Consider the following 24,462-nt stretch of genomic DNA (forward strand, 5'->3'; position numbering starts at 1 on the left):
TCACTACCTGATTCTTACAGAGACTGACATTTAACTTTTATCGCAATGGTGAATCAAGGTTTTCAACGATAAATAATCATCAAATAATGGTCTGTCTCCACCGAATTAACATTGCCTTTAATTACACATGAGTTATAGATGAAGATCAGATAAATTTCGTTATATCCATAATTCAAGATCCACTCGATGTAACGTTAACAAATCAGACAGTTTTGTACTTTGAGATAAGCGAATTGTGGTTTCGTTTGTACCATAACCTTTGGTTATACTGTTTCCAATCACAAAGAGTTCTTATTCTACCTTGTTTTGTTCAACAAAGATTTGTGGAGACGTTCTTCCATGACTGTTGCATCAAATGCTCAGAGGAGTATACAAATCATCATACATGAATCTATATTGCCCATTAAAAACCAATTACTTTAAAATTACAGGTGTTTACAATTCTGTTTTACCCTCTTTGTTTGCAATGCTTTGTTCCATTTGAAACAACAATTTATAAAATAGTATATTCAAGATAGTTATTGTGGTAAGGATTCCATTTGCAGAAATGATTTCTAAAGTTCATTTGGTAAAACAATAGCAATGTGATATATCAAGGTGTGCCAGGAAAATACTAATTAAAAATACAAATTTCAAATGGCATAAAAAACGTTCTCATGTTAAGACGCCATAAAAAATCACATTTTTATTACAAATTACTAAATTGTAACATTGTGCAACATAAAATCCACAGTTTAATGCGTTTGTTTAGGTTTGGAACATTGTTTTTGTTGTTTACAAAGCAACATAATTGACTGTCGACCGCTCAATAACTTTATAGTAATCGGAAATAGACACAGCAGACCGCTATTCACACTGATTATTATAAAACTAATCTTTGATCAAAATAATTAAAGTAAATGAATTAATGGCTTTGATTACAGATGATATCGAATTATTACAATAAACATCCCACACCAAAGATTCTTTATAAGTTGATATAATCAAAAGCACCATATTTGAAGAGCACAGTCTTTGGGCTATTTCTATTTGTTATGGCAACAGTTAGAATTATTGATAAATTCCACGATATTCTTGAATATCTAGGATGAATGTCATTGAGCAGGGGACATTCTAGATTTCTGAAAGCACCTTATAATAATGAACTCGTGTATAAAATTTGGGTACAACAATTGAGCAATTTACGCGTAGTTCCAAGGACTCTTAAGTTAAAACATTAGAAAGGTAAGAAATTTCATTAAATAATTATACGTTTATTTTGCAAGTGCTTTTGTTTTTTTTTTTTTGGGCTGTCGTGATTTTACAGGTACATTTGTAAGTGTTCAGTTTTCATATTTAATTGCGAATTCTTCAGTATAGTAATTTTTTATCGTCTCTGCGCCCTGCTTTTCTATTTGGCCATGTCTTTAAACTCTGATATCTCTGTAATGTCCTTGTGTCTTGAGGCATGGAAAGTTCTGTTAATTAAAATGATTCGTTGTCTGTTGTCGTTGTTTATATTTTACAAACCTTGTTTTTGGTGTTTGGACACATTTTGCATTTCCATGACAGTATAGGTGGAGTGTATAGCTTTATAAGATTGATGCGCTTCAATTCCATTATTCATAGTATCCCTTTTCCCAAGACATGAGCAACCCTGGAAGCTTATACATCTACGACATACCTGGTCTATAATCACTTTTAAAATCCAATTTGCCCATTTTCATTTCGATTTCTGTGTGTTTTCATTTGTTCTCTGTTTTTCGTGGATCGTTATGGTGTATCCATCAGCACCATGAAAACTGATTTATTCAACGGGTCATAGTTTTCCTTCCCTCGTTTGTCTACCCCGGACTTGACTTTTTATGAGCAACTCGGAGGGTGTTTCTAGAAAAGCAGAGGACGCTAACTCTACCGGTGCACCTGGTCCATGCTCCCAGTTTTTAGTGGAGTCCGAGTTGCTCATTTACTTTTGTTACTTTGTATGTATGATTTTAGTTACTTTATGTTCTTTGTTGTGTATGTTTTCCATTTCTGGTCTTTGTCCCTAGATTACATTCTTTTGATTACCGCCATGGCCTTGGTTCCCTTGATTACTCTTTCGTTGTCTATTTCTCGGTTTCTCTTTTGTTCATTAATGTTTGGGTTTTAATTTTGTAGTCATTGTTGTCTTCACTTTAAAAATCAGTGACGTCATAGTATATCAAAGTATTGTGACGTCATAACTTACGACTAATTTTACACTTACGATTTTTTGTGAAAAGCCAAAAGGACCACAGCTCCATATTAGAAATTATTGTTTTAATATTTTGTTCCTTTAAAAAGATGCGATGACTGTTATTATAAAATTTACGAACTAATTGTTCATCTTATTCCATTACTGCAGTATGTATTGTTTTGAAAAGCATGTTTACCAAAACGTATTCAAAACAACTTGTCCATATTCCAAGTTGATTGAAGGCTACAATGTCCTTTATAATTCAAACCGTAAACAGTAAAACACAAACGAGAAAGGTATTAAATGCAAATAATAATTAAAAACGTCAATCCATGCATGAAAACTTTCGAAGAACATGATTATTACTTCCTTCTATTTGATTAATTGCCAGTGCGCTGCAATCAAATTACAATTATTTGTGTTTGTTTTGCAAAGGTTATATGTGTTAACGTTAAAATTAAATAGGAATATTTACAAAATAATTCATAATATCATTCATAGAATTAGTATAAATGAATAAGCACATTTAAAAATGTGAAGTTAGCATCAACCAACGTAATTAATAGTTTCATTTTCCCTACATGACTTCCCTCTATGCAATATTGTGGTTTTTTTTAATATATAAACCAAAATAAATCTGACATTTTCATGCCGCTTCGGTGGTCTAATGGTAGTGTATTCGAGTGCGAGGGGTCGCAGGTTATGGGAGATAGAGTGACGACTGATTTGATCAGAATCAGACAAATGTGTCCACGTAGCGTAACATTCATATATACCGTCTGTTGCTTTTATTAGCTGGAACATTAGGGTCTGTTTGATTGACCGACGATTTCTGTCCTGAATGTATGAAATACCTGTACATTATCGATCTATTTATTAAGATTGGTGATGGAGGTATTAATAGAACAGTTTTATTTGTTTTAAAGATCAGTGAATAGAAATGCTATGAGTCTTCAGGAAAATAACAAAACAAAATGTCAATGTATATTAACCTTAATGGTAAGTGTCATTTCATTCCTCGCCTACATAATTAATTTATTTATCAATATCATTATAAAAAGAGATATCTACTGTCTTAAACAACTACAAAAACTGTTCATTCCATTCATCCTCATCTTTTAATATATGGAAATAATGTCATAGTTAACTTTTTGTATGATAAGCCACAAACTACATTAGTGTTTTAAACGACAAAAAACTTTTCTTCGGTACTCAAAATAAACTAACTCTATTTGATACAAACTCAATGGATGATTATATCTTTCATATCCTAAATCTGGTGTTTAGTTTATAAGCATTACAAACATAAAATATACTTACTCTGATTTTTAGATTATCAGTTTTCATCCTTATGGATTCTAATGAAATTTTTGCTGGGATTTTTATTGGGGTTAGTAATTTCAATCTCTTATTGATAAATTTCCATTGTTTTTAAACCGTTTTACCGTTGAACAGTTTTTGTATGATGTAAATAAATACTCTTATTTTAGGTTATAATAGATGATATAATAATGTTGAATACCACCGTACTAATGACAAACCGATAAAAAATCATTATTAAAGAGATGATAAACACAATACATTGATTTGCAGAATTCACAGATTCTACTGATCTCTTCTTACCTCTCTTTAGAATTGTAATAAATCGTTAGTATTTAAAAGTATCCAGCTACAAATTTCAAAACGATGGATGACTGTGATAAATATCAATTCTACAGCATGTCTGGACAACATAAAAACCATTCTATGTCGAAACGATTCCTGATTTCTGCCTATGACGATTTCCCATGTTGCTGAGTGTTCATTATTTCTGATCTAAAATGCGGAGCATGAGAAGACTAACCCCTGATAGTTATAAGAAAGAAAAGTTTCAGATAGTTGTACGCTTCCAGATGATTTTAGGTCAGTAGGATTTCTAATAATACTAGATTAGAGCGATTCCTGACCAGGCGTCGATTTCACAAAAAGTCGTTAGTGTAAAGGTGATCATAAGTAATGATACCAAAACAAAAAATGGCATTATAACGTCATAATTTACGATAAATTTCACACTTACGAGTTTTTGTCAAATTGACACCAGGACAATTCTTATACTGACAATTCTAGGACTTTCAGGGTTGACAGAACAGTAAAGAGGTTAGAACTGATCTCAACTGTAATTATCGTCATTATGTCTTATGGAGGGTCCAAAAAGATTGGATCCAAGTAAAACAATGAAAACCATGAGCAGTGCACTATTCACAACATGTAAATAATAAAAGCGGGATGCAATAAATAAAAAATGGGAAAAACATTTTTTAAGTCAACATGGACGAAGAAATATGGAAGGAAGTTAAGACCTTAAAATGCCATATTAAATCAATTTTGCAGCTTTCGATTTTTGCTCTGCAATTGAAGCTATCAAGGCAGATCTCCGTCAATTTCCCGCCTTCAAAGGGCAAATAGCAGTTTTTTTGTTAAATATTATTTATTTTGCTCCACCTGCTGTTTTGTTAGGGATGGAGTTTTTCCTACAAAAAAAAATGTTACTGACACATAATATAGCTAAGATGGCAATTGCGTGAAGCGTCAATTAACGGAAAATCATCATTTGGATTAATCACCATCTCCGTCAGTCTGTCTGTCTATGTGTCTGTGTCATTCTGTCTGCCTGTGAATTCGATAACCATTAAATTGAAGATTTGGTACCATATGTAAGTTTGCACGAAGATAACTTTTGTCGAATGAATAAGAATAGGAATATGTGTTGACATTTCACAGTTGTTAAAATCATGCAAACGTCTTTTCGAGAATATTTTATGTAAACGTTTTCCATTGGTCAAAATAATTCCCTATTTATTTAACTTTTAAAAATGATAGAATTGTCTTAGTTTTGTAAAGTATAACTTAAAATATATATAATAATTATATATTGGTTGTTCTGATAAAAGTGTCAATCAATTCACATTAAACGTAGTTTCGAGGATTAAAATACCATATTCTTAGGTAATTAGAAAGTCTTCAAAATTTTGTGGTCCTGTTCTTAGGACTAATGAAATTTTAAGAACTAATTGAGGTAGCCCAAAGGACTACCCATAGATATTTCAAGGTAGTCCTCCTAGAAATTAGGTAGGCACAGGACTATCGGACTACTGTTAATGCTGAACCCTGAATACAGGTCTTACTTCGCATTTTGTGCCTGGCCCATGCCCCAAGTTTTTAGTGGAGTCCGGGTTGTTCATTTACTTTTGCTCTTATGTGTATGTTTTTTTTTTATTTTTGCTATTTGATGTTTTTCGTGTGTAAGTGTTTTACTTAGTCTGGCCGATATCCCTGTATTATGTTTTGTTATTTTATTTCCGTTAGTATCCTGGTCCCTTTGATTTCCCTTAAATTTGTACTGAGTTTGATGACTTGCATGAATAAATAACAATACAATTCAAGTAATACAAAAACGGTTTGGTGTTTCATATCTTAATCTCACTATAGTGTTCCCCTTTAAAAGAATTCACTGTTGGTAACGTTTCTTACTTGCTCTGATTCCAATTTCGCTTACCCTACCCCTGCACCTAGTCCATGCTCCCAGTTTGTAGTGGAGTCCGAGTTGCTCATTTGCTTGTGTTACTTGCATGTATGATGTGTATGTCAGTTTTCAATGTATGGTCTTTGTCACTGGATTACATTCTTTTGATTACCGCTATAACTTTGGTTCCCTTGATTACTCTTGCAGAACATGTATATTATATGGAACCAATTTCTTAAATAGATATTAAACAAATATGAACATCACACGGTCATTTTGTACCTACGAATTGATATTCCACATTACTTATTGCAAACAGTTACCCTAAAAAGTACTAAAAATGGTTCAATGCCCTTGCCATCAATCCTTTGTTTTACTACAGTTACTGTTTAAACAGAAAAAAATACGTTTTAACAGGTAATTGAATAAAACAATGTTGTTACGTTCATGTAAACAAAAATCCCCTTTTCGATAGGTGATATAGTAAAAAACCAATTGAAGTAGTAAAACATCCAATTCAATCTACCAAATTAAAGTAAGCGAATCATGTCAAATTAAGCCCTTAATACAGGGAAAAAATCAACCCGTAATTTAGAATGTCAAAACGTCATATATTATCCCGCTTACAATTCATTATTGTAATATCGTCCACTTTTTACCAAAAGACAACGTAAAATCAACAGCTTAATGTATTGTTTTGGCTTTAGAACTCTGTTTGCAATACAATGTAATTGGCTTCTAACCGATCGATAATTTCCATGAGACCGGAAATTGCTCTACCAGCGTGCCTTTACCAGTGATTATTATGGAACGAATCTTTCATCAGTTTGATCACATGTAAGCTAGATGAATCCAAGGTTTTAATTAAAGATGATAGCTAACTATTACAGAAACTACAATAATCATTGAAGGATATCGATGGATTGTATGTATTCTTATTATAATTGTAGTTCGTGAATCGTCTAATATTGGGTACTTTGGTTATAAATTTTAACTCTTACGGTGCATTGACGAATTCCGGAGTATTTAGTTCAACCATAGATACCGATGATTTTCTGAAGAATTTTATGGATTTTTTTTCTGACACTATCGGATCAAAATAATTTGTCTTTATTAGTGCACAAATAATACAATATTTATCTGAAAAGTTAAATCGTCAAACCATAACAAAGAAAATGGGAAACCAAGGAGTCCAAATGAGTCGTCTTTTTGTTGAAGAAACGGTAAGAACATTATTATCTCGCTAACACTGTTAGGAAAGGTGAGCGCTTTATAAAAAAAAAATAAAAATAAAATTTAAATATATAATTTTAAGACCTTTAGGAATGAATCTTGAATATTCATTTTACATTTCTAAGAGTTCACAGGTAACTTTATTGCAGAATGACTTAATATGAATATAAACAAGTGTCTGGTTAGTTTGTTCCATTTGAGCATATTTAGTATAATGAACTACAGTGCGCCATTAAAGTCGATTAGTCCGCACTCTGTTATTCTGATTAACACACACAATGTATTGTTTTGATTGCATATCAGTTCGTCATGGGATAGGGGTTAAGGAGGTAGACCTATCGTATGGAACACAACTCTTAAAATCATTGGAACGTTTGTATTCAGCATTGTATATCAATCTTATAAAAGCATCTAATTAACTTGGATTGATTTTATTCTGCTTCAAAGGAAAGCTTGAGAGGCTTTGGTATAATTAAATATGATACAAACATATCACTGATTTCAAGAGTAATATCCCTCACTCTAGGTCTACCTCCTTAAGCGTTGTTTAAAACATGGTTTAAGCAATTCAAGACCATTGCAATTGTCCCCAATTTTCCAGTATTTGCCTTGATACACGGACGTTCCTTTTTTTACTTTTCCATTTTGCCTACGGTTTATCGGGTCAACCTTTCATATTTCTTAATATTTGACTTCAACATTCAATTGTAAGTAATGTGTATAAACAAGTTTAAATTATCTGGTTTAGGCTATCAAATACTTAATTTAAGTTCGTGGTTGTTTTTTGTTTTGTTTTGTATTATCTGTTCAACTATTAGACGCATTATCTGCGTAAATTAATTTATCACTCTTACAGGATGAAAACCATACTCGTTCAGTTGGCCGAGACTTACAAATCGAATATCATGCATGAATTTTGGAATGTATAAAAATGTTTGATCGTCCATCATTCCTCTTGTGTTTGAAGTCGAGAGAACTATGTAAATTCTGCAAATTGTGTAAGATGACACATCTCACTTACATAAACAGGGATAGGATTTATTGAAGTTGATAAACATGTAGTTTTATTTATTCTTACCGTACACGACATGAGCAATTCAGCAAGTGTTCAAAACGCACATTTACTTTACCGGTGCTCACGACGTATTCAAGAAACCAGGCCTAGGGTGACACCTTTACTTTTTGTGTGTGTTTGTTCCTAACTCTGTGCGTTGTCTTGGGTTTGTTCTGTCTATCCTTAACCTTTGACCTCTCTTCAACTTTGAATGCTTTTAGTGATATTTTTTCATAGTTAACATAACGACTTGCAAAGGGCTCCTGTTGATCGTTAATGTGCATGTATTTAATTTTCGATAGACCTGCTGATTTCCGCTATAATATTGGTTCCATTGATTACTCTTTTTATATAATAAATGAGTCATAGTTTTCTTTTCCTCTGTCGTCTACCCCGGACTTGACTTTTTATGATCAACCCGGCAGATGTTTCTAGAAAAGCAGAGGATGCTTACCCTACCAGTGCACCTGATCCATGCTCCCAGGTTTTAGTGGAGTCCTAGTTGCTTGTTTACTTTTGTTGCTTTGTATGTATTGCTTTATTTGCTATATATTCTTTGTTGTGTTTGTCTGTTTGCCGTTTTCCATGTCAGTTCTTTGTCCTGGATTACATTCTTTTGATTTCCGCTAGAATCTTGGTTCCCTTGATTACTCTTAAATCACTATTATCCTACTTTGTGCACACGATTTGGTTAAAACAATCAAATTTCGAAGACAAGTATTCTTGTTTTATAAATCGAAATGAAAAAAGGTATTACTAAAACAAGATGTGACATTTTTGAAAAAGCTGGTCATAAAGTGTCAAAAAAAGTATGACATGATAAACCAGTAAAACTTTTGTTAGAGAATGTTTGATCTAGCCAATACTTCAGCAATATTGTACGCGTTTTACTGTCTAAGTTATCTTAAGTATTAACGATTTGGATTTCTTGTTAACATTTCTGTATGAGATTGTTGACACAGATAATTCGTTGTTGTTTAAAACCCAACTATTTATTACGTACGTTTACGTGCTGAGATCTTCATTTTAGTGAAGAAACTTAGTAATAATTAATTTCTATGGTTTATTTTTAGTACAGAGAGAAGGATTCTATATCCTGGTGTGCTGAACAAAATAACTGTTATCATTCGAAAATAAGTAAATATATTCCAGAACAAAATAAACATAGCCAGGAAAATCGAAAACAAAATGCAAACAGAAAATTGCTAACACAAAAGACTGAAGTAAAATATGAGTTTATTCAAAATTGATGTTGAAAACCCTAATCTTTCTCAATTGACTTTAATATGATACAGGCCTTGTACTGAAATACTAAATGTGTGTTTTTTAAAGTTCTTAAAGACCATACAGTAGTTGCCGTTTTAATTAAAGTGCTCGTTGAAATGTATCGTTTCAATGGTGCTTCTTTCTATGTCAAAGACAATGAAACCAATTCAATATCATTGTGCATTCAATATTTCTTTTCCCTCGTCAATCATTGCATGTTGTTTGACAATTCCTTAATATACTTGAAAATGACAGTATGTCATATGTCATAATTAGCAAATGAATCTTTTAGAATCATTACTTGTTTTCCATAAATGCTTTTTTTTCAAAAGATCAATCGCTGTGATATTTTGCGTGACTGTCTTCAATCTGGTCTAATTGATTAACGATCACATATAAAACTGATATTTTTAAATGAAGATGAATTTCAGACTGACGACTGATGCTTCAATTGGTCCATAACATATTATAATCAATTGCTATGATACATCAAAACAAATAAATCATTCAAATGATAAAGTAGCAGCCTTTCTAAATATCAGACAGAAGGTGATTCATTCATGTCAAAAACCCACAAAATTCAGTTTCATTTCTTGTTCAGAGACAGTTACAAATCGCATAACCAGTCTTCATTTTTCATTTGGGTGTTGCGCTTTTTAGATAAAATGTATATGGATGGTACATGAAATTAGCACTTTGTAAGAGTTATTGTTCTTGCTTTGCTTTGATTTGGTTGGTTTTAGAGGGAGATGGATGTATGATTTTCTCAAAAGTAAAGATATGAATACAAAAAAAAATTATGTTCCCTAAAAATATATCATCTGAATATCGAAAAAAACATTGTTTGTTCCATGGGTTTTTCTACACTATGAATCACCTTACATAGGCAGTGTCTAAATTGTATGTGGACTGGTACTTAAATGAATCAGATACAGTCCCCAAAGGTTCTATTTAGAAACTTAATGCTTTAATGTATATAAAAAGAGAAAATAAAAGTATATTTTGGTAATTATATAAGGATTTACTGATATATTTTTTTGGTCTGTGAAGAAATAACCCCAATCATTGATTTCAAGAGTGTACCACGGCACTGATTACTTCAAAAAACTGAAAAGATAAAACAGTCAATCCTTATGATTTAAATTAAGTGTCAAAATTCAACGAGTAAATCATTTAAAAAATTGATGACGTCACAGTCATTGCGAAATCATGGGCGAAATTTTTCATCCAATCACAATCCGTGTTACTTCTGAAATCAAATTATATATTGATAAATCTTCCAGTAGTAACACTGATGAGTAAAATCTGTATTTTTCTTTATGCCTCAATGACATCAGGAAAAGGCGTTAATAAACTGTCAGCTCTTCAAAATGATAATTTCTCGCTGAACATTCAAATATATAATACCAAAACTTTTATATCTTCAAATTTCTTTATACTGGAGATACACAAATAATTCTCTGTAATAAATTAAAACATGGTCATTTCATAAATAATTAGTAATTTAGACACTTTATTGTCCTAAAAGAGAATCCCCTGCAAGAGACTGATAAGTAATGGGTGACAGAATTGATAACAAAAGGTCAAATGTCAAAGAAGACGAGATTAAACTGAAATATTCGGGAAGTTAAGCTAAACTTAAAGAAAAATCGTCAAACGATGACGTTGGTGAACTGTTACTTTAAGTTTGTTTTATCATAAGGTATTTATGTAGTTTCTGAATGCATAATTATCATTAAATTGTGTATTGGGTAGTGAGTTATGGGCAAATCATGGGAAATAGTCATGGGGATCGCAGAATGAGGAAAGGGTAGTGAGATAACTCTTAGTGCATGTAGTTTATAAATTACAATGTTTAGCAGATATTATCAGCGAAAATAAAATCTCCTGCAAAATTAAGTTTAGATATAATGTGTACCACAATAATTTCCCTTAAACTGTATCTATAGACGCGAAATTTGGCATCCGCAAAAAAATACCCGCTACAAAATATTAACAGTTTAGCGAATGTTTTTAAGTCGCACTCCAGCTAATATGCAATATGTGATATATGGGTGAAAAGCCTACATACTTTTATTTTTGATATTTTGTTATAATTGTCATAGCAAACAGAAATTAAAATTCGGTTTTTCATATAACCATTGTTCGTAGGAGGTAGAAATTATACAAAATGTAGTGTAGAATTCAAATGTAAGGAAGATAAGTCTATTAATGTCACAAAATTACAATAGAAACTGTTGGATTTTCAATGGGGATTATTTCCTATCAGCAGACAGCTTGGAGTCATTGACAATATATTTCATCATATAGACCCACAAACCAACTTATTAACAAAAATAAAAATGTGTAGCCTTTTTTGAGGTTTATCACATATTACGGAATTTGCAAGATTCAAAGACAGATACTTAGACTGATTGAAGAATAACTTCTTTTTTTAAGCTTATTGAAGTTTAATGCCTTTGTTATTTGAACAGGTTCAAGACATTTCGTGCAAACAAACCGTAATTTTGCATCAAAGTTGCAGGGAGATTTAGTACCTTTTTTGCTTTGAATTTAATGTGTTCAATTCGAACCTAATAGCAGACGGAAAATGTTATGGTTTCCAAAGTAGGAACTCTTTAAGAGTTTTTTTTTTCTTTTTAAGCAAATGATTCTCGAAAGTATCTTACAATATAACTATAATATTGATTTAACACTGTATGGCTGTTTTGATGACGTTGAAAAACTGTGCTAAGAACAGGTTTATTTTAGGGTATTATCAATTGTTAAAGCTTCATTACATTCTAGGCAAGTTAAAATGTCTGATTAAAATAAGTAAGGATGTCAATCCAGTTACATTCTTTCCAAAAAATAAAACAATAAAGCATTACAATAACTTTTGCAAAATTAAGCATGGCAATTCAAAAATTATGTTTTACAGAAATAACAATGACGAAATGAGATTATGCTTGTCCTTGCCATTTCTGATACTTCTTGATATGGTCTTCCATAAAAAAATCAAAGGTAAGAATATTTTTAATAACAGGTATGTATACGCGTAGAAATATCTTACCAGAAACCTGAATGTTTTTTTTTTTAATTACGAATCCATATACAATTCTGGCACTGCCAATGGTAGAGGTAAACCCAACAAACAGATGATACTTCTGCCATATTTTTACACACTTATATTCCTTTTGGTAGCCATATATGTGGAAAAAACTATACTTTCATCGCCAACATCATATTCGTGTTTCACATTTACGGAATGGAAGCCATTTTAGCAGCATGTTTTTCGAAGGGACGTTACCTTCCAACATCCGACAAACTGGGTGCGGTCGCATTTGGGGAAAGGGAAAACAGTTCATATTTTTCTTGGAAAATTAGACTCTTTTCACTTCGGTAAGTTCCTGAATGGTTTGAAATAAGTTAATTTAAATTATCCAAGTACTTACCGCGGCCTTCATAAATTGAATATTTATATTGGAAGTGAACTGCTGTCCATTGCTCAAATTGAGAGTAAACCAGTTTGTCGGGTGACAAATTGGTAGAAAATTACTCCTATTTGCTCAAAATCTTAAAAAAAACGACGCCAAGTCGGGAATAAGAAAAAGGACCATTCAGTCAAATCAGGAACGATAACTCTTACAACGTATTAATTTCATGTTTATTTTATATGTATCGCTAAAGTGTAACAAATGATGACAAATTAAAATTGGTTATGCGATCGGTTACCGTTTCTGTATAAGACATTAATATGAATTTGATGTGTTTCAACATGCAATAATCTACTGTGTGGATTAAATGCTACTTCAAGGGTTAAAATATTCCACAAAATTGAATTTTGGATTTTGGGTAATATCTTTACAATTCAACATAGTCCAAGCAATGGCAGTTTCAATCAAATAAGATTCACATTGCGTCAAATCAAATTTGAATTCTCTAATTTGAATTTTATAATCTTAAGCTTTCTCGTGTACCTTTTTCATATCGAGACTGCCCGTTATTAGAAGAACAATTGCAATTTTTAAATACTAATAAATCAATGAATTATAATTCGTGGTGGAATTGTCGTTAAATACTGTTTAAGGGAACCAAGGTTATAACGGTAATCAAAAGAATGTAATCCAGGGACAAAGACCAGACATGGAAAACATACACAACGAAGAACATAAAGTAACTAAAATCATACATACAAAGTAACAAAAGTAAATGAGCAACTCGGACTCCACTAAAAACTGGCACCATGGACCACGTGCACCGGTAGGGTAAGCGTCCTCTGCTTTTCTAGAAACACCCGCCGAGTTGCTCATAAAAAGTCAAGTCCGGGGTACATTTATGAAGTTTCCATGATGAAAACTTGATACAATTTTCCCAATTTATTGATATAAAACAAAACAGATATGAGTCAAAAACTCAACCCTTCTCAAAGGACTTTGATTCACTTGTTTCAATAAATCTTTATTGCTTTATTTTAAGCGTCTTCCAGTTGTAATGATCATAAATATAGTCTTTTCGCATCAAATTTAAGAACTGTTTTGGTATCATCTGACTATACAGACTATTCTACGGGGTATGTATAAAACAATCGAAGGTTGGAATTATTTTAACATGATTTATATTTTGTTACGGACACTTGTTCCTTGATCTATGTACCGTATAGCGTTTCCAGTTCTTGAGAGTCAATGTAGTTTCTGATTCTTGTGCAGTCACAAAGTAAAAATATGATATAAGTTCAGCAAATATAAGAAGATGCACATTGAACAAAGAAAGGAAGAAAATAATTGAAAATCCATGAATACAACAAACAGTGTTAATGCCAAAATGGTGTAATTAAGAAACAAGACAGTACCATGACCGTGTTTACAATTCACGATTACACAAATATAGATCCAACGGTTTGGACGAATTTTATATAACTGAATATTTAATGTTAACTGGTAAAAGTAGAGACATGTAAGCAATTTTTCAACTATATAATATGTATCATCATAATGAAAAGAATACTAAAACTACTACATGTACCAACAATCAGAAAATAGGAACAGATGGGGTGAACAACTGATAAAAGTTCTTTCACCTCATTTTTGATTTCAAAACAAAACTACAACACTATAAATTGCCTTAATATTTGGAGTAAAGTATAACACAATTCTAGATAGAGTTCATGTGAAGTATGATTTTATATTTCAGCCTAATGAAATGCTCCTGGGTGATTCAAGGAAATGGAAGCCAAGCAATAACGTTTCAAATGTCCCATATGATCACACAGAAAACGGTGTTTTGTGGCGAGGATTATGTTATTATTAGAGATGGTATGGTAAAATATTACCAGAGAAGATACATATTTATTTCGTAAATATGTCGGCAAATTTGGTACACTTGTAATATGTTATTTATGAAAGTTTCCTGAAGACATCAATAAGAATGGTTTACACTAAAGTCACCTTGTTCTGTAACTGTTTTTTTTTTATTTTAGATTTAAATTGTATTTGTTAAAAATATAAAAATGTGCATTCCTTCACTATGAAACAAAAGTCGAACCGTACATGCCTGAAGGTCATACAAAGCGTTTTATTTGAACACTGGAATTTCAAAACAATATGTAAATCAAAAACCCCAATATGCATGATATTTTTTTTTCGTGTATGGAACTCTAAAGTATGGAAACAAGTGTAGGATTGTCGTAGTTCGTATGTCTTAACAAATATTTTCCTTAACATTTGTTGTTCCGATGGATATTTTATATCCCCTATAAAGTCTACAATTTATTAAATATTGATTACCTGCTCTAATTATCACTCGAACGTAGGAATTACTCTGCACATGTGATGAAATATTTGTATAACAGACACAATTATACTTCAACAAAGTTATAGATGTTATAAGGTAGTTATAAATATTTTAGTTTCGTCAACTTTTAAATCTCAAGCCGGATTTTGTAATCCACATACAAATATAAGTTTATTTATGTACGGGTTTACAAGGTACTCAATTGTCTTTCAGAATACACAAAGGAATTCAAAATTGTATTTTTATTGCTCACTATTCTTTGGTGGTATATTATGGATGTTGACAGTTTATGAATAAAAGGGGTTGATCTTTAGAATAACTTTTATTTACTAACTCCACCTGTGCGTGTTTTAAGATCAAAATTTGGAGATACTTTAAACCTCTACATTTCTCAAATTACATGGGAAATATTGTACTTAAGGTAAAAAGTAGAATATGTCTGTATGTAAAAACTTTATTTGAAAGGAGATGATTGCTTATATTTTTAGAAATTTAAATCTTTCATATAGGAGCATCAGCCTTGAACATTTATTTCATATGAAAGACGTTACACAAATAAAGAAACGTCAATGATGAATTACCAAACTTTGTATATGTTAAAATCTGTAGACATATAAAAGGATTTACATATTATAGATTCATTTACTAGGCGTTTAAACATATAAGAAGGTAGGAAACATTACAGTCTTCCCATAATATAGATATTTTGAAGAAGGAAATAAGAAAATAACTTTTTATATACTTACATATTACCTATACTTTTAATCATATGTTTCTTCCAAAGGGATGATAACTGGAAATTTATATAGTTATGATGGTTAAAACCAATGCGTTTCTGTCGTGTATTGTGCTCTTGACGTTTCTAAATTGTCTATGAATGAGTACAAAGGTGTTACTTTTAAATAAACAGCCTCGTCTGTTAAAACCATTTAAAAGCAACAATCTAATATTTTTGTTGAAATAGAATAAGTCAAAAATATCGGAAACGTGCGAATCAACATAATTTGGCAACTCAAAAGGGGTCCATTAAAAATGTTTTATTAAAGAGTAATCAAGGGAACCAAGGTTATAGCGGTAATCAAAAGAATGTAATCCAGGGACATAGACCAGACATGGAAAACAGACATACACAACAAAGAACATAAAGTAACTAAAATCATACATACAAAGTAACTAAAAACTGGGAGCATGGACAAAGGTGCACCGTTAGGGTAAGCGTCCTCTGCTTCCATGTTTAAAGCTTATTAAATATGAAAACGTTTTGATGTCAAAATGGCAAGGGATGGGTATTTGGTTATATGAAGGTTTATTTTTTGACAGATTTATCAGACCATGAATTTTGACGGTTCATGTACCATTTCGATTAGGTTATTTTATTAAATACATTTATTCATAGTTTATTTTTCACGGAACAATATCGCAATGTTGGTTTTTATTCTATGATTCCTCGTGGACTAATAATGAAATTACACTGTCTCCGTTCATATAGTAATTGTTCATAGATCGATGTTTCATCCACTATCCGATTTATATATAGGCAAGTTTTGAAACTTAAGCAAATGTATCATTTCAGGGAGTTCAGGAAAAGGGCCACCTTTGGGATATTGGTGTAAAGATGGGCGATACGAGACAGAAGTGACGTCTTACAGCAACGCCATTTTCGTAGAACTAGAGACATTTTCAAATGGAGCTCCTGGTTTATATTTTGTGCTAACATACTGGAAGTCTTCCATGAGTGAGTAATGTTACACATTAATGATTTCAGAATATTTTAGGTTCATAGTTCAAGTGTTTGTAGACGATAAATGGCCAATACCGATTGCCGATGCATTTTTCAGATACCAATTTTATTTTCATACAAGCAATATCATGTTTATGACAAATTTAATGCATGGTTAAAGGAACAACAACCTTAATCTCGAAGATTTCTAATGACGAGTTATTTTATTGTGAAACTTTTAAAACTTGTTCATATCGCTGGATAATATTTAAAACCTGATGCCTAGAAAGATTAAAAAGCGTTCGAATAAAAAGTGAAAAAAAAAAACCAACTTTCTAGTTCTGAATTAACAATTGTATATTCGTTGCCATTATAGAGCAAATGAAATATATTCAAAACGTTTTAAAAGCGGAGGTTTTTTTTAAAGTAGACATTCATTGGTATCTCATCTACACACATATCATGTTAATAGAATTTAACATTTGTCCAAAAAAATATGCAACTGTGAAAAAATAATTTAGAAAACTTTACCAATAATAGACCTTTTCAAGGAAACCGCGGCATTTTGACATATACTTCCGGTAGGCACATATAGTTTTGGAGCAGAGCACAATTTGTCTCGCTGGAGTGTATGTGAGGTGTGCTCATCGACTACCCTATAGTTAACACAAACTGGTATACAGATATTATCTTTAATTTACTTTTCCATAGTTACCCAATGCCACTCTGACTCACTTTGAGGAATGTATCTTCGTTTTAAAAGTCGTGTTTGAACATTCATATGAATATCCTCTGTATGCAAAGATAGCCCTTAAGTGTCAGACTCTGTAAAAATCAGGCAGAGGGTGAAACATGATATGAAAAATAATCGGTTTGATAGTGTATAGTGATTATATGCACCATCAGAATCAAGAAGAAACGACAATATTTTCCTTACCATGTTGGTGCATTCAGTTATGATTTCAGTGAATTGTACCGAAAATGAACATTTCAAGGGCAGATAACTGTCAAAAACCTCATTTTTTCTAACATTCTATTGAAAAACATTTCTGAGCAAAGCCAATGATACAGATATCGAATAATGGTATTTTCGGATAGAGAAAGCATCCTTGAGCGATATAACATTGTCAGATCAGTGGGATTTTGATATGCACGCTTCTGATTTTTTCCCCATTTTGCCTGGTTCTTACAAATACTTACACTTAACACACATGTTAGCGTTTCTGTACTTGGACTGTTTTAACTTCAATTTACACGTGATATTTACATGTTATTGTCAGAATGGAAGGTAACAACTACTGGGTTACCAGTGTTATTATAAAATGCGGAGGAAGTGATGTGCGTGTCCTCGGTAATGCCATTTTGTACCTTATGAAACTATTTCAAATCAATACATTATGTTTTCATGTATTAAGTTTACCAGTTCCGTTTGACATTAAAATCACTTTATTCTATTGTTTTGTACTCATTTGAGTTAAAATGAAGCCTATTAATTAGAAATAAATGTCAATATTCTAAACAATGAACAATCTTGGCACTGCTTATCTCCAACTATAAAACCATTGTTTCCGAAGGCTGGGGCACAATTGCAGACACTTGCAAATGATAAATTTGAGTCTAGATATTCAATTCTGGCTGTTGTCTATTTACAGATCGGTCACCAAGTACTGAAGTGACCTGTATCTTCAGTGTCATAGGAAAACTTATTTGTTACGTAATTTATTGTTATAATATTCTATGCATACTGTCAATTTCAAGTTTATTAGAAAGTGTAAAAAAACATTTTTTTACATATCTACAGCTGGGATATATCTTAACCTCCAATTCTTACATTTTGACAATGCAATACATTTCAATGGACAGAATTAAGTTAGAATTGTATCAAGACTATGTTTAGAGGGAAGCATTCATGAACCATTCTACAACTTTCGGACGATTCTAAAGATATGAAACTGTCCCAAATTTTAATGTTAGGACGTCTTTCGGTCTGTTCGTCCAACACAATGTTTTATCCTCAAATTTAATTTCCTTAATTGCAGGATAGATTACTTTGAAATCTCCTAGGAATAATTATGAGAATTAGATATTAGTTTTGTCTTCATGTCATTTGCATATTTTTTCATATCATTTAATATAATTGAATTTTCGAAAGCACAACTTAAACTTTTTTTCTATAAAAGCAGAGGACACTTACCTTCCCGGTGCACCTGGTCCATTGATTTGGTTATTTTATGTTCTTAATGGTGTGTGTGTCTGTTTTCTACATCTGGTCTTTATCTCTGAATTACATTCTTTTTATTTCCGATAGAATCTTGGTTCCCTTGATTACTTTTTGTCATTCATGCATTTAAATATTTAAGAGTCTTGTATCCACAACTCTTCCCATACATCTAAATGGATTTTATGAGACATTCATTAGGGATTAATTATTGAGTTTTACTAACATACACATTTTATAATTTTGATCCGAATGAGTTTTGGGTTTATATAACTGTTGAATGTATTTTGAAGAAAAAAATTTGGAATTATCTTACTAAGTATCGTCATTGTACAGTTTCCCTTTTTCTTGTAGTTTTACATTTTGATATTGATTCCAGTGAGGTACCCTTCTCTATCACGATGCATTTCTGTCATATAAATATTTTATAAATTTTGGTTTCTGATTCTAGAGAGTACATGTTTATGTGCTAATCTATATCATGGGTGATGCCGGAGATACCTTTTTTTTTAGCTATGATCACAGTAATTCTATTCTTTATTCCATGTGTAAAATTCAAGTTAATTCTCTTGTCTCGGTTGTGGTTCTTATTCCAGTGATTCGATTCGATCTTGGTCATTACTATTTCCATAGCTTTATTTGCTTTGATTTCATATTTCATAATTACACTGGCAATCTTCCAATTTGTGAAAAAAAATCAATTCAAATTGTAATATATGCATGCCATTATTGAACATTGTTGTTGTTAGTTAGAATGTGTTCTTAGACCATTATAATTTATGAATTACAAATATTTGCCTTTTGGATATTTTCACCATCTTATATGGATTAAAATCGTCTAAGATCATCAAATATTATATTTCATATCATGAAAAAGAGCGAGGTCGTGTTTGACAGATATTACATGATGAAATACTGTTTTACAGTACATTTCAAATATAAGAGCAATTTGGTTTAAACATTATTCCGATACGATGTATATTCTGATTGATAATAAAGTGTCACTCAAGGATGCTTTCTCTATTTGAAAGGACCATTATTTGATCTCTGCATCATTGGCTTTGCTCAGAAATTTTTCATTATAATCTTAGAAAATAAGGTTTTTGACAGAGTTATCTGCCTCTGAAATGTTCATTTTCAGTGCATTTCAATGAAGTTGTAACTCAAAGGTCCAGCATATGGAAAATATTGTCTGTTTTTTTTTTATTCTGATGGTGTAAAGTTGTATTACACTATCAAAATGATGTTTTTTTTCATACCATATTTCACCTTCTGCCTGATTACATGGACTAATACGTAAGTAGCAGTCTTTAAAACAATTATTAAAAAATCAGACAGGTGATGAGTCATGAATGTCAAAACCCACGAAATTTATTGTCATTTATTTGTCAGACTCATCTACAAACAACATAACCAGTCTTACATGTAGTTGGTCATTCAGTGCAATTTTGAGATAAGTAAATGGCATTGACACTTTGCATGGGTTATCGTTCCTGATCTTGATTTAGTTGGTTAAAATGGGCACTGAATGTATATTTTTTTTTTCAAAATACAGATCTGCTTCCAAATAGAACTATAGTTACGTCAAATATGACACATGTTGATCGAAAAAGTATAGAACGTTCAGTGGGTTTTTCTGTACAATGAATCACCTTCCACCACCATTTGCAGTGTGTGAATGTTACATGGACTGTTACAAGAATTTATCTCAATAACAAATTACATTTCACCTTTCTAGAAATCAATTACTCTGTATATCGAGTCAGCAATAAATTTTCATCATGGTTGCATTTGAGCAGGATATCCGCTTATCTTGGAATCGTTTAAAGCAAGAGTACAGTAGATTATTCACAGCAATTCAAAATAGAAAAAAAAATAACAATCCATTGTTTGCCAAGGCATTTTCAAATATGTTTCTCCAAATAAGAGTGCACATGTTCTTGAAATTTAACTTGAATCCAAGTTACGTTAACATCAAATCAATTGTAAACACTAAGTAAATATGAATAACATTTAGATTTCATTTACTCATAATTGTATAGCTCCGTATAACTGACGTGTATGTGATTCTTTGTTTATTTTTCAATTTAAAGTAAAAAAGAATGTTCCTGTAAATCAAAGATTGGAATATCCTTTAAAATAATCATAACACGGAAAGATTGAATGTGACAATTTGTTATAACAATCAGATACGAATATTGTGCAATTCATTGCAGTAAACACAAAAAGGGATTTACTTGTTTTGGTGAGGTTTGAGCGGTTATTGTTTTGTTTAATATAAGTCATTTACATCACCGGTCATACTGCATTATTTAGCCAATACGGAAAATTCAAAGGAGAGAAACTATTCTGATGAAAGTCAGAACATTGAACTCGAACCGCGCTATGAAGAATTCACGAATTTATACAATATCAGTGACACTACTTTGAATTTTATATCTAATGAAAAATCAACCGACTTTCTACTTTCAGGTTCAAGTGTTGAATACGGCCCCATTGAATATGGAGTTGTGAACTATGTATTAATTTCGTTCAGTATTCTAATTGGATCGCTACTACTTGGTGCTGTGATATTCTTATCGATAAGAGAATATAAGAAACATATGGAAATGAAAGAAATGAAATTCCGGGAAAAACTTTTAATGAGACGGACAGGTATAAGTGGAAGGAGCGGGGGCTTTGTAAATGACGATTTCCGACATGATAGTGAAAGTGAGAAAACTACGTCATACATTTTCTTATCGCCAACACCGACGTCGGAAATAAGTTTGTAGCGGTTGTTATGTTCATAAAATTGTTTGTTTATGGATTTTATTTTGTAAACATTTAATTTCGTCGTTGAATTGAACTTGTTTATTACAATAATTTCATGCACCGTCAGATCTTCTACATACTGCGGATAGGTAGGTAAGAATTGTGGGTGCAACATTTGTATAATAGTAAGCATAATTGCTGTAAATATTCTTGTAACTACAAATCGATATTCATATTTAAATGTAAATTGAGTTTTGATTTCTACACGTTGAAGAGATGAAGGTCAGACTTGATTCTCTGTGTCATCTGTCGTCAACGTTTGTGCATTACATGTACCTTATTGATTCGTATCGTATTGATCCGTTTGTTTAACTTTTATCCCAGGAATACTCTCCACCCGGAAAATGTACCCAGCCTCTCGAAACTCAAATCATGTTTAAACATCATCGGCCTTATAACAGAAAAAAGAGGTCTTACTATGCCAATCTTAAGATGCCGGCTATTTTTTATTTTGATATTTCGGGGATAGAATACAACACACGCATTTGGTTTCATTTCATGTATTAGAATAATAATTTTAAAAAAAACGACTGTATGTACCTTATTTCACATGAGAAGATAACTATATGTATTTTTACAAAGGGATTAAGTATGTCAAGGAAGTTCTAAACAAATCAGTAACTTGAATTTCTTGAGTAAAATATTCAATGAATGTCAGTTTTTTAGTAAATGAAGACATCAAATAAATCACCCGTCCTTTACTATTGGAGTTGTGTCAGCTTCAACTGTAGTTGATTCGTAAATAAAGTTATGATCATCCTCATTTATTTCAGCATTGTCATGTGCTTTTGTGGGCCCAGAGTTGCCTCCTCGGTCTTGATCTGCATTTTTATCGCCTTCAAACGTGAATTTCCCTTGTGAATGTTGAATATGTTTCATGTTTGGTACGAATCCTTCTTGGTCGTCGTCTTCGTTTTCCAATTGTTCCAGTATTTCTCTGATTCTAGTAGGTTCAGGTGTAGTCATTCCATGGTCGCTGTACATAGGTAAACTGACGTTATCTGGATCTCCCTGAGTGACCGGACGTGATGCGCCAAAATCATAATTTCCGTTTTCCACCTCCATTTCGAAATCAAAACGTCTTTTAATAGCTTCTGCAATGTCTTCCTCTGGTAAACCTGCAGCTATTGTACCCCCAAGTGTAGTACCTCCATCACAATCAGGAATCGGTGACGGACCAAACCGGAACACAGCGATTTCACTCAAAGTAGGATACGGTGAGTACGGCGAGACGGCACCACATCTACTCATCGACGAGGGGACACGATCGAAGTGCTCCACTGGAGGAGCTTTAACAGTCAGCGAATCAGGACGAACCTTTTTGTTCTTTTTCGCCTTTTTCCAGCAATAAAATCCTATTATCAGTCCTGATATGAGTAAAAGTAGAACGACGCAAATAGAAATAATAGTAGCTGCACTTAATACGTCCTCTGTTGTAATTTCGGCTGCGTTGATATAAAAAAAACAACAGTGAAAGTAAAATAAGACAGATATAATACACAAGTATATATCTATAAGTACAAATGCTGAATAATAAAGATCAATGATTTTAGGGTTGATGATCTAAAATATAGACAAAATCTCCCCGTGCTTACTATCATGAACCTGTGCACCTGGTCCATCCTCACAGTTTATAGTGGAGTCCGAGTTGCTCATTTACTTTTCTTTCTTTGTATGCATTATTTTAGTTACTTTATGTTCTTTGTTGTGTTTGTATGTTTTCCATGTCTAGTCTTTATCTCTGGAATACATTCTTTTGATTTCCGCTAGAATCTTGGTTCTCTTGATTACTCTTTCGATGAATATTGTTTCTTCTTTTACAAGTTCAGGGTAATAATTTTAAAAAATACTTACTGGTTTGTGCTCGCACATTCTGAGCATTTCTCAGTATTCACTTTTTGCAAAAGTTGCTCATTTACTTTCGTTACCTTGTTTTTAAACTATTATTTTATTTATTTTATGTTCTTTGTGCCTGGATTAAATTCTTTTGATTTTCGCTAGAATCTTGGTTCCTTTGATTACTGTTGCATTGTATTTTCTTTCCTCTGTTTTATATGCTACATAAATTATAGTGAATCTGCATTTTTTTTAGTTTTTTTGACTTAGGGATTTATGACCCATTAACAGAATATTGAAAATGCACCATGACGTCTATCAGTCGAAGCTAATCAAGGTAGAACTCCTGTATGATTGATGCATTTGATCATGAGGGTGTGTCCGTCTCAAATATTCACTTAGTTTCGATTTTATTTCGTATGAACTACTTCGCGGTTGTCTGAAGAAAAATAAAACTTATACTACCAGTGCACCTGGTTTAAAATTCGAGTTTTTAGTAAATCCGGGTAGTTGTTTTTTTTTCTTTTTTTGGAAATTCTATTTCTTTCATTAACTTTTGTTAATCATTGTGCATCCTGTGTTCCGTCTTTGTTCTCGAATGATGGATACATAGCTCTTTGTTCTCCTTGTTTAAATCACTTTGATACAACGTACCACTCCTGACATTATATACAATGTGACTTACATGTATAGATAAGATTAACAATTAACTACATACACAAGGAAAAGGCATATGTTTAGGTATATGAAGAAGTATATGTTAAAGACTGGTATATGGAAAAAGGTGATTTTGTGCATATTAAACACATTAAAATATCATATAAAAATGTGCCTTTTTAAGAAATCATAC

General features: G+C 32.0%; 2 protein-coding genes across 4 annotated transcripts; one reads left to right on the forward strand and one right to left on the reverse strand.

The window, feature by feature from the left end:
• The first annotated feature begins 1,040 nt into the window (after positions 1-1,040).
• On the forward strand, positions 1,041-22,543 carry LOC148604962 (uncharacterized). 3 transcript variants are annotated; one of them, XM_088548735.1, is made up of 6 exons: positions 1,041-1,224; positions 12,173-12,255; positions 13,711-13,804; positions 14,425-14,546; positions 16,598-16,759; positions 21,435-22,543. In XM_088548735.1, the coding sequence occupies exons 2-6, from the start codon at positions 12,189-12,191 to the stop codon at positions 21,734-21,736; spliced, it is 747 nt and encodes a 248-aa protein (XP_088404861.1). In that variant the 5' UTR covers positions 1,041-1,224; positions 12,173-12,188; the 3' UTR covers positions 21,737-22,543. The 3 variants fall into 3 exon arrangements, with proteins under 3 accessions (XP_088404861.1, XP_088404859.1, XP_088404860.1); XM_088548733.1 differs by lacking the exon at positions 1,041-1,224 and adding an exon at positions 3,573-3,587; XM_088548734.1 differs by lacking the exon at positions 1,041-1,224 and adding an exon at positions 6,520-6,922.
• On the reverse strand, positions 22,280-23,178 carry LOC148604963 (uncharacterized). The gene has a single exon (XM_088548737.1). The coding sequence runs from the start codon at positions 23,025-23,027 to the stop codon at positions 22,464-22,466; it is 564 nt and encodes a 187-aa protein (XP_088404863.1). The 5' UTR covers positions 23,028-23,178; the 3' UTR covers positions 22,280-22,463.
• Positions 23,179-24,462: the final 1,284 nt, after the last annotated feature.

Source organism: Perna viridis, chromosome 10, assembly GCF_037379345.1.
Source record: "Perna viridis isolate PV_CMFRI_1.1 ecotype Kerala chromosome 10, ASM3737934v1, whole genome shotgun sequence".
Taxonomy (NCBI): domain Eukaryota; kingdom Metazoa; phylum Mollusca; class Bivalvia; order Mytilida; family Mytilidae; genus Perna; species Perna viridis.

Bases quoted from the DNA above. Each gene is read 5' to 3' on its own strand.
- LOC148604962 (XM_088548735.1), top strand. From the start codon at position 12,189: ATGAGATTATGCTTGTCCTTGCCATTTCTGATACTTCTTGATATGGTC. The intron at 12,256-13,710 runs GTAAGAATATTT...CTTTATTTTAAG, and splicing joins CTTCCATAAAAAAATCAAAG to CGTCTTCCAGTTGTAATGAT. The intron at 13,805-14,424 runs GTATGTATAAAA...TTTATATTTCAG, and splicing joins TATACAGACTATTCTACGGG to CCTAATGAAATGCTCCTGGG.
- LOC148604963 (XM_088548737.1), bottom strand. From the start codon at position 23,027: ATGAGTAGATGTGGTGCCGTCTCGCCGTACTCACCGTATCCTACTTTG.